The sequence below is a fragment of the Ptychodera flava genome, chromosome 7 (assembly GCF_041260155.1).
Source record: "Ptychodera flava strain L36383 chromosome 7, AS_Pfla_20210202, whole genome shotgun sequence".
In the NCBI taxonomy this organism is placed as follows: Eukaryota; Metazoa; Hemichordata; class Enteropneusta; family Ptychoderidae; genus Ptychodera; species Ptychodera flava.
The window spans coordinates 27,196-39,958 of record NC_091934.1 but is presented as its reverse complement, the minus strand read 5'-3'; the positions used below and the strand labels follow the sequence as shown (position 1 = coordinate 39,958).

The following is a 12,763-nucleotide window of genomic DNA, read 5'->3' as shown; positions in this document are numbered from 1 at the left end:
TACATGGGTGACCATTGCAGACACTGACCACAAAGACAGTGTATTAATGTATTTGTATCGAAAATGAACTTGACCACACTAATACATAAGTGACCATATGAGACACTGTACTCATGTGTTTGTAATTACCTGAGTACACGGGCAGTGTTCTGATGTGTTTGTAATTGATGTCAAATTGACCACATTAATACCTGTGTGACCATTCGATACACTGTCTGACTACACAGACAAAGTAAATGTGTCTGTATTGCCGATGTATTTGACTACACCAATACACGTCCACGAACAGTGTCCTTGAGTATCCACTCTGATAGCCTTGAAAGTGACACACGCCTATGCTTACCATGTACATGTCGTTGATTTTTCATAGTAACGTAGTGTGTGGGGTGATCGGGAGGCACGCATACATCAGACGATTAACATCAATGTTAGGCACATGTCTGTAAAATGCCCTGCATGAATTACGTATAAGGATCGATGATGTGCATTGTAAAGTACATGAGGTATACGATGACCTACAGTGGACGAAACGATACATGGTCGCCAGCGAACGTCAGGTACGGCACGAGTACGTCAACCCCTGTACATGCGCCAGCACACGGAGATAGGTGCGCAAGTTGATAAACCTGGGAGGGCGATTGCAAAGTACGTATGTACGGCGCTTATCTGACAAAACGTGCTTATGTGACAAAACTCTTTTTAGCAATACCCTGGGGAGTCACATTAGCCAGCGCACTTCATGCGCGCGGTACATGTCGTCGCTTCGTACGATGTTGTGCACAGAGTGTGCCAATTTAACGTTAATACGAATTCTTCTATACGAAGGATTTTGTTTCTGTAAACTACTCTCAAATTGTTGACATAGTTTTTTTTATTTTTGTTGTTCTTCCATCGGCCGGGCTCGCGCTCGCTCACTGTACAAAGCTTAAGCTTATTGGGCCCATGGAGATAACTCCGTGTTGCAACATGTAGGTGCTTTTCTTATCATCCATTTGCATGTTTATTGAATATAATTTATTTACTTAAATGGCAAAATTAGCGATCGAAGAAGGTGATGAAAAACAAAAACAAAAGTACTCTGCTTGCCATTGCCGCATTGTGATGTGGTGATCTTGATACTCCCGCCACGGTGAGAGCGCACGACCTCATGTGACCTCGTGCCCTCTCTCTACCCCTTAAGACAGCCTGTATGTGTTGATCGATGTATACACACTGATTAATTGAGGTGCTCGGCGATTTTACGCAATCAATGAAATTTACTGTATTTTTTAACTATTTTATGGCTATTTTGTGATGTTTGTGATTTTAGACTTCTGTATATTGTGCAATAACGACCGGGAGGGGGCGCTAGGATGACACGTGATGTGTGCGTTATTTTATCGGGAGACTCGCACAGATTTCGTGACGTTAACATGAGACCATTACCAAACGCGGCTAATCTGTTTACCACAACGAAATGTTAATAAAGAAATTAGAAAATAGATTTTTTGTTGATTTTTCTTGTACGCTAAAGTCTATTGAACATTGAAATATACTCATATTTCTATTTCCTATTTCTAATATAAGCGTATGATTTCGAAATAAGCGTAATGGTAATTCCGGATAGCAGATTGCGGCCAACGCGAAACCTTGTTCACTCACCAGCCCGACGTAAATTGAAAATAGGAAATACAGGCTATTTCTTATTTTCAATTTAGTGTAGACATGCGCAGCTCCCACTTGCTCGATCGACCGTGATATAATGCTGTCTAGGTTACCGTCAGACATTTGATGTATATCTCTGTTTTTGCAATATCTCCGAATATTTCTTTCGGAAAATCCCCTCCTTTCGGGAAACGCCCTCCTGAGAACTTGACTGATCTCCTTATGGGTTCGACCATTTGAAATCATTGCTCGCACGAGGTTTTCATCGATTAATTCATCAGCATCCATTCCTTTGGAAAAAGGTGTGCAGCGATCAATCCAGTAAACAAACTTGCACTCGTACTCCCTGACACAAATACTAACACAAATAGTAACTGTCGAAACGAAATCTGGCGCCAAATTAGAGTCCAAGCGCGGGATGACAAATTTTAATGACACTGTATCCAGTATTGTGCGTCGGACTCTCTTTGATGTATGGATTGCGCATGTCTACACTAAATTGAAAATAAGAAATAGCCTGTATTTCCTATTTTCAATTTACGTCGGGCTGGTGAGTGAACAAGGTTTCGCGTTGGCCGCAATCTGCTATCCGGAATTACCATTATGCTTATTTCGAAATCATACGCTTATATTAGAAATAGGAAATAGAAATATGAGTATATTTCAATATTCAATAGACTTTAGCGTACAAGAAAAATCAACAAAAAATCTATTTTCTAATTTCGCTATTAAAATTTCGTTGTGGTAAACAGATTGGCCGCGTTTTGTCACGGATTGGTCTTGTACAAATCTATCAATTTGGAGTTTTTCCTGCATAAATCACTCAATCTGAGTTTGTTTCGTAATAATTGCTGAATTTGTGTTAGTCTTGCATAAATCACTCAATTGGAGTTTGTCTTGTACAAATCGCTAAATTGAAGTTTTTATGCACAAATCACTCAATTAGAGTTAGTCTTATACAAATCACTCAATTAGGGTTAGTCTTGTTAAAATTGCTGAATTTGAGTTAGTCTTGCATAAATCACTCAATTAGATAGACTTAGTCTTGTACAAATCTATCAATTTGGAGTTTTTCCTGCACAAATTACTCAATCTGAGTTGGTTGGTAAAAATTGCTGAATTTGTGTAAGTCTTGCAAAAATCGCTCGATTGGAGTTCATCTTGTACAAATCGCTTAATTCGAGTTTTTTTTGTACAATTCGCTCAAATTTAGTTTATGTTGTACAATTCAAAAAAATTGGAGTAAGATTTGTACAACTCGCTCGATTAGAGTGTGCCTTGTACAAATCGCTCAATTGGAGGTTTTCTCGCACAAATCACTTTATTAGAGTTTGTTTTGTACAAATCGCTCAATCAGCTTTTTTGTTTTGTACAAATCACTCAAAAGGAGCTTCTGTTCTACAAATAAATAACTCAATTAGAGTGTCTCTTGCATAAATCACTCAATCTGAGTTTGTTTTGTAAAAATTGCTGAATTTGTGTTAGTCTTGGATAAATCAATCAATTGGAGTTAGTCTTGTACAAATCTATCAATTTGGAGTTTTTCCTGCATAAATCACTCAATCTGAGTTTGTTCTGTAAAAATTGCTGAATTTGTGTTAGTCTTGCATAAATCACTCAATTGGAATATTTCTTGTACAAATCGCTCAATTGAAGTTTTTATGAACAAATCACTCAATTACAGTTAGTCTTATACAAATCACTCAATAAGGGTTAGTCTTGTTAAAATTGCTGAATTTGATAGTCTTGCAAAAATCACTCAATTGGAGTTAATCTTGAACAAATCACTCAATTAGGGTTTTTCTTGTAAAAATTGCTGAATTTGATAGTCTTGCATAAATCACTCAATTGGAGTTTTTCTTGCACAATTCACTCAATTAGACTTTATTTTGTACAAATCGCTCGATCAGCTTTTCTTGTGATACAAACCACATTATTAGATTCTGTTTTGTACAAATCGCTTAATTCGAATTTTTTGCAGAAATCACTCAATTTGAGTTAGTTTTGAACAAATCACTCAATCAGTTTTCCTCTTGTAAACATTGCTGAATTTGAATGAGTCTTGCACAAATCACTCAATTGGAGATTGTCTTGTACAAATCGCACATTTGGAGTTTTTCTTGCACATTTCACTTAATTAGAGTTTGTTTTGTATCAATCACTCAATAACAGTAAGTCTAATACAAATCACTCAATTAGACTTAGTCTTGTACAAATCTATCAATTTGGAGTTTTTCCTGCACAAATTACTCAATCTGAGTTGGTTTGTAAAAATTGCTGAATTTGTGTTAGTCTTGCAAAAATCGCTTGATTGGAGTTCATCTTGTACAAATCGCTTAATTCGAGTTTTTTGCAAAAATTACTCAATTTGAGTTAATCTTGAACAAATCACTCAATTAGGATTCTTGTATAAATTGCTGAATTTGATAGTCTTGCATAAATCACTCAATTGGAGATTGTCTTGTACAAATCGTACAATTGGAGTTTTTCTTGCACAATTCATTTAATTAGAGTTTGTCTTGTACAAATCACTAAATTAAGGTTTGTCTGGTACAAATTGCTGAATTTGAGTTATCTTGTTTAAATCACTCAATTTGTGATAGTTTTGTACAAATCTATCAATTTGGAGTTTTTCCTGTATAAATCACTCAATTGGAGTTTTTCGTAAAATTGCTGAATTTGGCTTAGTCTTGCATAAATCACTCAATAGGAGATTCACTTGTACAAATCGCTCAATTGGAGTTTTTATTGCACAATTCACTCAATTAGAGTTTGTTTTGTACAAATCGCTCGATCAGCTTTTGTTGTGATACAAACCAATGATTAGATTGCGTTTTGTACAAATCACTCAAAAGGAGTTTCTGTTGTTCAAATAACTCAATCGGAGTTTGTCTTGAACAAATCGCTCAATTAGAGTTCGTCTTGTTAGAATTACTGATTAAGGTTATTCTTGCATCAATCACTCAATTAGAGTTTATTTTGTACAATTCGCTCAAATTTAGTGTATGTTGTACAATTCAAAAAAATTGGAGTAAGATTTGTACAACTAGCTCAATAGACGATGTTCCGCTGATTGCGAGATCTCGCGAGACTTTAATACATGCCCGTAGAAACAGGATTCCAGCTTAGTAATACAAGTCAAACTTTGTATGGAAGTAGAAAAAGTGCAGAACTGAGCAAAGATTGCAACTTCATATATTTTATGCTGTGTTTAACGTAATTAGTGACTTGTCCTGTTTTACGCAGTTTGTTCTGTGTTGCGAGAACACGTCCACTGCGAACCACATATTCTCGCGATATCTCAGAAAGTCTCGCGCGGTTCGGAATATGGTCTATTAGAGTGTGCCTTGTACAAAGCGCTCAATTGGAGGTTTTCTCGCACAAATCACTTTATTAGAGTTTGTTTTGTACAAATCGCTAAATCGGCTTTGATTTTGATACAAACCACTCAATTAGATTCTGGTTTGTACAAATCACTCAAAAAGACTTTCTGTTGTACAAATAAATAACTCAATTAGAGTGTCTCTTGCAAAAATCACTCATTTGGAGTTTTTTTCGTATAAATTGATGAATTTGAGTTAGTCTAGCATAAATCACTCAATTAGAGTTTGTCTTGTACAAATCGCTCAATTGGAGTTTTTCTTGCACAATTCACTCAATTAGAGTTTGTTTTGTACAAATCGTTCGATCAGCTTTTGTTGTGATACAAACCATATGATTAGATTGCGTTTTGTACAAATCACTCAAAAGGAGTTTCTGTTGTTCAAATAACTCAATCGGAGTTTGTGTTGAACAAATCGCTCAATTAGAGTTCGTCTTGTAAAAATTACTGAATTTAGGTTATTCTTGCGTCAATCACTCAATTAGAGTTTATTTTGTACAATTCGCTCAAATTTAGTTTATGTGGGACAATTCAAAAAAAATTGAAGTAAGATTTGTACAACTCGCTCAATTAGAGTGTGCCTTGTACAAAGTGCTCAATTGGAGGTTTTCTCGCACAAATCACTTTATCAGAGTTTGTTTTGTACAAATCGCTAAATCGGCTTTGATTTTGATACAAACCACTCAATTAGATTCTGTTTTGTACAAATCACTCAAAAGGAGTTTCTGTTGTACAAATAAATAACTCAAGTAGAGTGTCTCTTGCAAAAATACTCAAAAAGACTTTCTGTTGTACAAATAAATAACTCAATTAGAGTGTCTCTTGCAAAAATCACTCATTTGGAGTTTTTTTCGTATAAATTGATGAATTTGAGTTAGTCTAGCATAAATCACTCAATTAGAGTTTGTCTTGTACAAATCGCTCAATTGGAGTTTTTCTTGAGTCAATCACTCAATTAGAATTTGTTTTGTACAAATCCTTCGATCAGCTTTTGTTTTGATACAAACCACTCAATTTGATTGTGTTTTGTGCAAATCGCTCAAAAGGAGTTTCTGTTGTACAAATAACTCAATCGGAGTGTCTCTTACAAAAATCTCTCAATTAGATAAATTCGGGTAAAAATTGCTGAATTTCTGTTAGTCTTGCATAAATCACTCAATTGGAGTTTGTCTTGTACAAATCGCTCAATTGGAGTTTTTATGCACAAATCACTCAATTAGAGTGAGTCTCAAACAAATCACTCAGTTAGGGTTAGTCTTGTAAAAATTGCTGAATTTGAGTTAGTCTTGCATAAATCACTCAATTTGAGATTGTCTTGTACAAATCGCACAATTGGAGTTTTTCTTGCACAATTCACTTAATTAGAGTTTGTTTTGTATAAATCACTCAATTAGAAAGTCTTATACAAATCACTCAATTAGGGTTTTACTTGTACAAATTGCTGTATGTAGTTATCTTTTTTGAATCACTCAATTTGTGTTAGTTTTGTACAATCTATCAATTTGGAGTTTTTCCTGTATAAATCATTCAATCTGAGTTTTGTTTTGTAAAAATTGCTGAATTTGTGTTAGTCTTGCAAAAATCGCTCAATGGGAGTTTATCTTGTACAAATTGGCGTTTTTTTCTGTCACAATTCGCTCAATTAGAATTTGTTTTGTACAAATCGCTCGATCAGCTTTTGTTGTGATACAAACCACATGATTAGATTGTGTTTTGTACAAATCACTCAAAAGGAGTTTCTGTTGTTCAAATAAGTCAATCGGAGTTTGTCTTGAACAAATCGCTCAATTAGATTTCGTCTTGTAAAAATTGCTGAATTAAGGTTATTTTTGCGTCAATCACTCAATTAGAGTTTATTTTGTACAATTCACTCAAATTTAGTTTATGTGGTACAATTCAAAAAAATTGGAGTAAGATTTGTACAACTCGCTCAATTAGAGTGTGCCTTGTACAAATCGCTCAATTGGAGTTTTTCTCGCACAAATCACTTTATTAGAGTTTGTTTTGTACAAATCGCTCAATCAGCTTTTGTTTTGATACAAACCACTCAATTAGATTCTGTTTTGTACAAATCACTCAAAAGGAGTTTCTGTTGTACAAATTAATAACTCAATTAGAGTGTCTCTTGCAAAAATCACTCAAAAGGAGTTTCTGTTGTACAAATTAATAACTCAATTAGAGTGTCTCTTGCAAAAATCACTCAATTGGAGATTTTTTCGTATAAATTGATGAATTTGAGTTAGTCTAGCATATATCACTCAATGAGAGTTTGTCTTGTACAAATCGCTCAATTGGAGTTTTTCTTGAGTCAATCGCTGAATTAGAATTTGTTTTGTACAAATCCTTCGATCAGCTTTTGTTTTGATACAACCACCCAATTTGATTATGTTTTGTGCTAATCGCTCGAAAGGAGTTTCTGTTGTACAAATAACTCAATCGGAGTGTCTCTTACAAAAATCTCTCAATTAGATTTTTTCAGGTAAAAATTGCTGAATTTCTGTTAGTCTTGCATAAATCACTCCATTGGAGTTTGTCTTGTATAAATCGCTCAATTGGAGTTTTTATGCACAAATCACTCAATCGGAGTTCTCTTACAAAAATCTCTCAATTAGGGTTAGTCTTGTTAAAATTGCTGAATTTGAGTTAGTCTTGCATAAATCACTCAATTGAAATTAGTGTTGTACAAATCTATCAATTTGGAGTTTTCCCTGCATAAATCAGTCAATGTGAGTTAGTTTTGTAAAAATTGCTGAATTTGTGTTAGTCTTGCAAAAATCGCTCGATTGAAGTTTATCTTGTACAAATCGCTTAATTCGAATTTTTTGCAAAAATCACTCAATTGGAGTTAATCTTGAACAAATCACTCAATTAGGGTTTGTCTTGTAAAAATTGCTGAATTTGATAGTCTTGCATAAATCACTCCATTGGAGTTAGTCTTATACAAATCACTGAAATAAGGGTTAGTCTTGTTAAAATTGCTGAATTTGAGTTAGTCTTGCATAAATCACTCAATTGAAATTAGTGTTGTACAAATCTATCAATTTGGAGTTTTCCCTGCATAAATCACTCAATCCGAGTTTGTTTTGTAAAAATTGCTGAATTTGTGTTAGTCTTGCATAAATCAATCAATTGGAGTTAGTCTTGTACAAATCTAACAATTTGGAGTTTTTCCTGCATAAATCACTCAATCTGCGTTTGTTTTGTAAAAATTGTTGAATCTGTGTTAGTCTTGCATAAATCACTCAATAGGAGTTTGTCTTGTACAAATTGCTCAATTGAAGTTTTTATGCACAAATCACTCAATTAGAGTTAGTCTTATACAAATCACTCAATTAGGGTTAGTCTTGTTAAAATTGCTGAATTTGAGTTAGTCTTGCATAAATCACTCAATTGGAGTTAGTCTTGTACAAATCTATCAATTTGGAGTTTTTCCTGCATAAATTACTCAATCTGAGTTGGCTTTGTAAAAATTGCTGAATTTGTGTTAGTCTTGCAATAATCGCTCGATTGGAGTTCATCTTGTACAAATCGCTTAATTCGAATTTTTTGCAAAAATCACTCAATTTGAGTTAATCTTGAACAAATCACTCAATTAGGGTTTGTCTTGTATAAAATTGCTGAATTTGATAGTCTTGCATAAATCACTCAATTTGAGATTGTCTGTACAAATCGTACAATTGGAGTTTTTCTTGCACAATTCATTTAATTAGAGTTTGTCTTGTACAAATCACTAAATTAAGGTTTGTCTGGTACAAATTGCTGAATTTGAGTTATCTTGTAAATCACTCAATGTGTGATAGTTTTGTTCAAATCCATCAATTGGAGTTTTTCTGCAGAAATCACTCAATTGGAGTTTTTATCGTAAAAATTGCTGAATTGAGTTAGTCTTGCATAAATCACTCAATTGGAGATTGACTTGTACAAATCGCTCAATTGGACTTTTTATTGCACAATTCACTCAATTAGAGTTTGTTTTGTACAAATCGCTCGATCAGCTTTTGTTGTGATACAAACCACATGATTAGATTGTGTTTTGTACAAATCACTCAAAAGGAGTTTCTGTTGTTCAAATAACTCAATCGGAGTTTGTCTTGAACAAATCGCTCAATTAGATTCGTCTTGTAAAAATTGCTGAATTAAGGTTATTTTTGCGTCAATCACTCAATTAGAGTTTATTTTGTACAATTCGCTCAAATTTAGTTTATGTGGTACAATTCAAAAAAATCGGAGTAAGATTTGTACAACTCGCTCAATTAGAGTGTGCCTTGAACAAATCGCTCAATTGGAGGTTTTCTCGCACAAATCACTTTATTAGAGTTTGTTTTGTACAAATCGCTAAATCAGCTTTGATTTTGATACAAACCACTCAATTAGATTCTGGTTTGTACAAATCACTCAAAAGGAGTTTCTGTTGTACAAATAAAAACTCAATAGAGTGTCTCTTGCAAAAATCACTCAAAAGAAGTTTCTGTTGTACAAATAAATAACTCAATTAGAGTGTCTCTTGCAAAACTCACTCAATTGGAGTTTTTTCGTATAAATTGATGAATTTGAGTTAGTCTAGCATAAATCAGTCAATTAGAGTTTGTCTTGTACAAATCGCTGAATTGGAGTTTTTCTTGAGTCAATCACTCAATTAGAATTTGTTTTGTACAAATCCTTCGATCAGCTTTTGTTTTGATACAAACCACCCAATTTGATTCTGTTTTGTGCAAATCGCTCAAAAGGAGTTCCTGTTGTACAAATAACTCAATCGGAGTGTCTCTTACAAAAATCTCTCAATTAGATTTTTTCAGGTAAAAATTGCTGAATTTCTGTTTGTCTTGTACAAATCGCTCAGTTGGAGTTGTTATGCACAAATCACTCAATTAGAGTTAGTCTTATACAAATCACTCAATTAAGGGTTTGTCTTGTTAAAATTGCTGAATTTGTATAGTCTTGCATAAATCACTCAATTGGAGTTAGTCTTTTACAAATCTATCAATTTAGAGTTTTTCCTGCATAAATCAATCATTGTTTTGTAAAAATTGCTGAATTTGTGTTAGTCTTGCAAAAATCGCTAGATGGAAGTTTATCTTGTACAAATCGCTTAATTGGAGTTTTTGCAGAAATCACTCAATCTGAGTGTTTTGTAAAAATTGCTGAATTTGTGTTAGTCTTGCATAAATCACTCAATTAGAGTTTGTCTTGTACAAATAGCTCAATTGGAGTTTTTTTTTTGCGCCGATCACTCAATTAGAATTTGTTTTGTACAAATCGTTCGATCAGCTTTTATTTTGATACAAACCACTCAATTAGATTCTGTTTTGTGCAAATCGCTCAAAAGGAGTTTCTGTTGTATAAATAACTCAATCAGAGTGTCTCTAGCATAAATCACTCAATTGGAGTTTATCTTTTACAAATCGCTCAGTTGGAGTTTTTATGCACGAATCACTCAATTGGAGTTAGTCTTATACAAATCACTAAATTAGGGTTGTCCTGTACAAATTGCTGAATTTGAGTTATCTTGTTTTAATCACTCAATTTGTGTTAGTTTTGTACAAATCTATCAATTTGGAGTTTTTCCTGCACAAATCACTCAATTGGAGTTAGTCTGGAACAAATCACTCAATTTCAGTTTTTTTTCGTAAAAATTTTTGAATTTGAGTTAGTCTTGCATAAATCACTCAATTGGAGATTGTCTTGTACAAATCACACAATAGGAGTTTTTCTTGCACAATTTAGTCAATTAGATTTGTCTTGTACAAATCGCTCATATGGAGTTAGTTTTGAACAAATCACTCAATTGGAGTTTGTCTTTTGTGGAGGGACGGTGCTTGTACAAATCACTCAATTGGAGTTTTTTCTGCAAAAATCACTCAGTTTTAGTTAGTCTTGTACAAATCACTCTATTAGAGTTTGCTTTGTAAAAATTGTTGAATTTGAGTTACTCTTGTGTCTCTCGAACTTGGCCGAAAATCACAGGAAATGAGCATTTTGTACGCAGATGAAGTATCACGTATGAATTTTCGTGTGATCTTCGGCCCAGTTCAGAAGACACGTCGCCAAAACATAAGGCATGAACAACCTTCCAGTCACCCCTCATGGGTACGCGGCGCTAACGTCAGTAAAGTGGAGGTGCCCAACGTCCACTGTGAGGTGACCGGAATGTTGCTCACCCCCAGGTTTTGGCGAGGTGTCCGTCGAATTCGGCCGAAAATCACACGAAACGAGCGTTTTTGAATCAGATAAAGTATCAGGTATGAAATTTTAGAATGATAGGGAACGATCCACGGTTGCATGATAGATGAACTTGCTAATTTTCACAGTGAAATCGGACACGGAATGTGACATGGCGTGGTTTTTATAGCCATTCTGTTTCCAGACTTGGGTTGTTTCTCGCTTCTGTCTATGGGGCGAATAGTCCCAGAGCTGAATAGCCCACCAAACGACTGTGCATCCACCAATCTCGTAATTTGCACTGACAGAACAAAAACAATTTGATCGAGCATGGACGTTCTAACGTAAATGCATCATTGTCTATCGCACTTTCATGTAAGCCAATACACTCACACGTACGCTCTAAGTTCAATTATATGTCAATCCAACACGATACTATTTTCGCTGATAGTGAGTGTGCAGCGTGAATGGTATGCTATAGTCGTTAGATAACACTGATCACGTGGTCTGACAAAATAGTTTTACGGAAGTTATTAATGGAAATGACGTCAACTTTGCCTCTCCCAACTCTATAAGCTACCTCAGTTACGTAACTTTGTCGCTAAAAATCAGATCTTTAGCTCTATTGACTCGCTCAAAATTAGATATGCGCATAATTAATGAGGTACAATTTGTGGCGTCATAAGCTGTCCATATATGAAGGGTGAACCACTTGTGGTTACTGAGTTATGGACAAATATATATATTTGAAGTCAAAGGTCACCAAGGTCACGTGACATTTTGTCAAAAAAATTGGAGTGCTAAGTTATCCCTATATACCAAAAATCAGACCTCTAGCTCTATTGGCTCGCTCAAAATTAGATATGTGCATAATTACTGAGGTGCAATATGTGGTGTCATAAGCTGTCCCATCATACCATATATGAAGGGTGTAGCACTTGTGGTTTAGTTATGGACAAATTTGTATATTTGAGGTCAAAGGTCACCGAGGTCACGTGACACTTTGGAAAAAAAAATAGTATTGCTAAGTTATCCCTATATACCAAAAATCAGAAACTAAATTTTTATTTTTCTTGGCCATATACATGGGAGTCTGTGGACTGCCTTATACATGGGAGTCTATGGACTGCCTTATACATGGGAGTCTATGGAGACTGCCTTATACATGGGAGTCTATAGAGGTGAAAACTAAAAGTCCTCTAACACGGCCAAATTTGATTGCATTGTGAAACAAATCGACGTATGGGGTAGGGTACTATCCTTGTGCAAAGTTTGAAAGAAATTGACCTGGGCATGTCTGAGATATCTGCGTGAACGGACGCACGCACGGTCATGACCAAACCTATAAGTCCCCCCCGGACGGTGTCCGTGGGGACTAATAAGTACCATACCCAAACCAGTATTGATGACAATAAGTACCGTACCCAAACCAGTATTAATGACATCTTACTGAAATTACCATAGAAATCTTTAACACAACTTGATAAGAGTCTTGCAATACTTTTTAAAATTAGGACAGGATTGCAGCTATACTGATGAAGCTACTGACAAGTCAAATTTCTGAAACCTCAAATCAGG

The 12,763-nt window shown here is 34.9% G+C and overlaps 1 protein-coding gene across 2 annotated transcripts in view; it reads right to left on the bottom strand.

The window, feature by feature from the left end:
- LOC139137829 (uncharacterized) overlaps positions 1-12,763 on the bottom strand; it is a 29,644-nt gene that overhangs the window by 15,157 nt on the left and 1,724 nt on the right. The window contains exon 1 of one of the 2 annotated variants that reach the window (XM_070706095.1): positions 344-516. The exons of the other annotated variant lie outside the window; for it this stretch is intronic. Within the exon in view, the coding sequence (XP_070562196.1) occupies positions 344-352 (9 nt within the window). The 5' untranslated portion in view covers positions 353-516. Of the gene's footprint in view, positions 1-343; positions 517-12,763 lie in introns of those variants that run through there. 2 annotated transcript variants of the gene reach the window in all.